Below are 2,363 nucleotides of genomic sequence, written 5' to 3' on the forward strand. Positions count from 1 at the left end.
GGGGGGGGGCGGCGGGGGGAGGGCGAAGGGACGGTCACCGTCATCGCGGGCGAGCAGCAGCGCGATGTACCAACCGCCCTGCAGGAAGGCGGACGGGTCCCGCAGCTCCCGCTGGGTCCGCACGGTGCCGGAGCGCGGGTCGAGCTGCAGCCATCCCGCAGGGTCGTACAGCAGCGCGTAGCTGTCGGCGTCGGGGCGAGGAACGCCGGCGTTACATTGCGCGCCCTCTCCACGTGCGCACCCGAAGACGCCGCGCGTTTCCCCCCCCCCCCCCCCGCACCGCCCACCCCGCACGCTCACGTCAGGGTCTGCAGGCGGCGCGTGTCGGGGTCGCTGGCGGTGTAGGTGGTGACGGCGGTGCCCGGGGGGGTCCCTTCCAGCACGCTGACGCGCCGCGGGTTCTCGCGGAAGACGGGCGCCTCGTTGACGTCCCGCACCCGCACCCGCACCGTGGCCACCGCCCGCGGGCTGCTCGCGACCCCCGCCTCCAGCGGCCGCTGGTTCTGCACCGACACCGTCAGCTGGAAGCGGTCCCGCACCTCGTGGTCCAGCGGCTGCGCGGGGTGGGAGGGGGGAGTGCGGGATCAGCGGCTGCGCCGTGCCTGCCCGCGTCCCCAAAGCCCGCCGCCCTGCTGCACACCTTGGCCACGGACAGCACGCCGTCGTTGGTGTGGGGGTCGGTGCGGATGGCGAACGCCCCCTCGGGGTCGCCCTCCAGGATGGTGAACTTGGCCGCCCAGTTGGCAGATCCCGCCAGGTCCTTATCATGCACCAGCACGCGGCCCACCTCCACACCCACCGCCTGCTCCTCCACCTCCATGGAGAACTGGGGGAGAGGGAGAGGAGTCGGCACCAAGCGGGGGGCTGCGGCCCCACACCCAGCCCAGCTCTGCCCACCTCCTCCTTGGTGAACTCGGGAGCGTTGTCGTTGATGTCCTCCAGGTAGATGACGGCGGTGGCGGTGGTGGTCAGCCCATCCCCGGACATGTCAGCTGCCTGGAGGGTCAGGTTGTACACCCCCACGGCCTGCGAGGAAGGGGATGGCACTGAGCCCACAGTCCGTGGAGCCCCCCCCCCCCCCCCATCTGGCCCCACACATGGCTGTGGAATCCCCCCCACACACACACCTCACGGTCCAGGCCATCCTTCGCGGTGCAGATCTCCCCGCTGGAGGCGTTGATGCTGAACATTTCCCCATGGCCCTGCTCCAGGATGGAGAACCGCAGCGCCGCGTTGTCCGTCTCGGGGTCGTCGGCATCAGTGGCCTCCACCGTCAGCACGCAGGTCCCTGCCGTCACCACGGGGCTGGGGGACCACTTATGGGGCCGGGTTGCGCCCCCCCCAACCCATCGACCCCCCCCCAGCTCAGACCCACCTGGTGCAGCCCCCTCCACCACACGCCCGGTGAAGACGTCGTGGCGGAACAGTGGCCGGTTGTCGTTCTGGTCCACCACGATGATCTCCAGGTCCGTGGGGTCCTCCAGCGTTGTGCCCCCCAGGTCCAGCGCGAAGGCCTTCAGCTGTGGGCACGCAGAGCCGGGCTTGGGGATGCAGCTGAGAGCAGGGGGGGCACAGGGCTGCGCAGCGTCCTTACCCGGAACCGGTCGTTCTGCTCGCGGTCCAGCGTGGCGTTGAGGAACACTTTGCCACTGAACTTGTCGATGGAGAAGATGCCCAGGGGCTCCTCATCCACCCCCGGCCCCTTGATGCTGTAGATCACCCCCCCGGGCTGCTGCTTGTCTGACTTTATCTGTGCGGGGAGGAGCGGCAATGGGGCTGGGGGCTGTCCTCCCCCATGCCATGGGGGTCTTTCCATCCCCTCTGGCCCTGCCTACCTGCACCAGGAGGTGGGGGATGCGTTTGTGGTTCTCGGAGATGCTGATGGGGGGGATCACCCAGGCCCTCTTCACCCGCCGGGACCCCTCGTGGTGCCGCCAGCTGGGTGGGCTGCCCAGGGCTGCACTGGCATCCTGCAGGGGGGGAACGTTGGGGAAGAAGAAGAGTTACGTGTTTGCATGGGTCAGGAACACAGGGCTGGGGGGGTAGGGAGGCGTGGGGGCTACAGAGGGGTTAGGAAGAGGAGCGGGGGCTACAGAGGGCTGCAGGGTGGTCACAGTGAGGTGCAGAGCTGCGCTGTGGGGTCTGCAGAACTCAGCAGTGAGGCTGAGATGGGGCTGACCCACAGCCCCCTTTGTGGGAGCTCAGGACAGGTGGGGAGGGGGTGGCAGTGCAGTGGGGGACAGCCACGGTGTGACAGCCCCCCCAGGACTGTTAGGGCCCAGACCAGAGCCCCAGTGGCCTCACAGTACTCAGGGCTGAAGCCATACTGAGGAGCTCCACACAGGCAGTGGGGTGGGGGGGGG

The 2,363-nt window shown here is 69.3% G+C and overlaps 1 protein-coding gene across 1 annotated transcript in view; it reads right to left on the reverse strand.

The window, feature by feature from the left end:
- Positions 1 to 2,363, reverse strand: part of CDH15 (cadherin 15) — a 4,331-nt gene that overhangs the window by 1,562 nt on the left and 406 nt on the right. The window contains exons 2-9 of the mRNA XM_042885907.1: positions 1,836 to 1,970; positions 1,595 to 1,750; positions 1,376 to 1,520; positions 1,128 to 1,288; positions 898 to 1,026; positions 641 to 826; positions 301 to 554; positions 39 to 181 (exon numbers count right to left, since the gene is read on the reverse strand). Coding sequence (XP_042741841.1) covers positions 39 to 181; positions 301 to 554; positions 641 to 826; positions 898 to 1,026; positions 1,128 to 1,288; positions 1,376 to 1,520; positions 1,595 to 1,750; positions 1,836 to 1,970 — 1,309 coding nt within the window. The remainder of the gene's footprint in view (positions 1 to 38; positions 182 to 300; positions 555 to 640; positions 827 to 897; positions 1,027 to 1,127; positions 1,289 to 1,375; positions 1,521 to 1,594; positions 1,751 to 1,835; positions 1,971 to 2,363) is intronic.

The sequence above is a fragment of the Lagopus leucura genome, unplaced genomic scaffold, assembly GCF_019238085.1.
Source record: "Lagopus leucura isolate 7727_CA_CO unplaced genomic scaffold, USGS_WTPT01 Super-Scaffold_100053, whole genome shotgun sequence".
Lineage (NCBI taxonomy): Eukaryota > Metazoa > Chordata > Aves > Galliformes > Phasianidae > Lagopus > Lagopus leucura.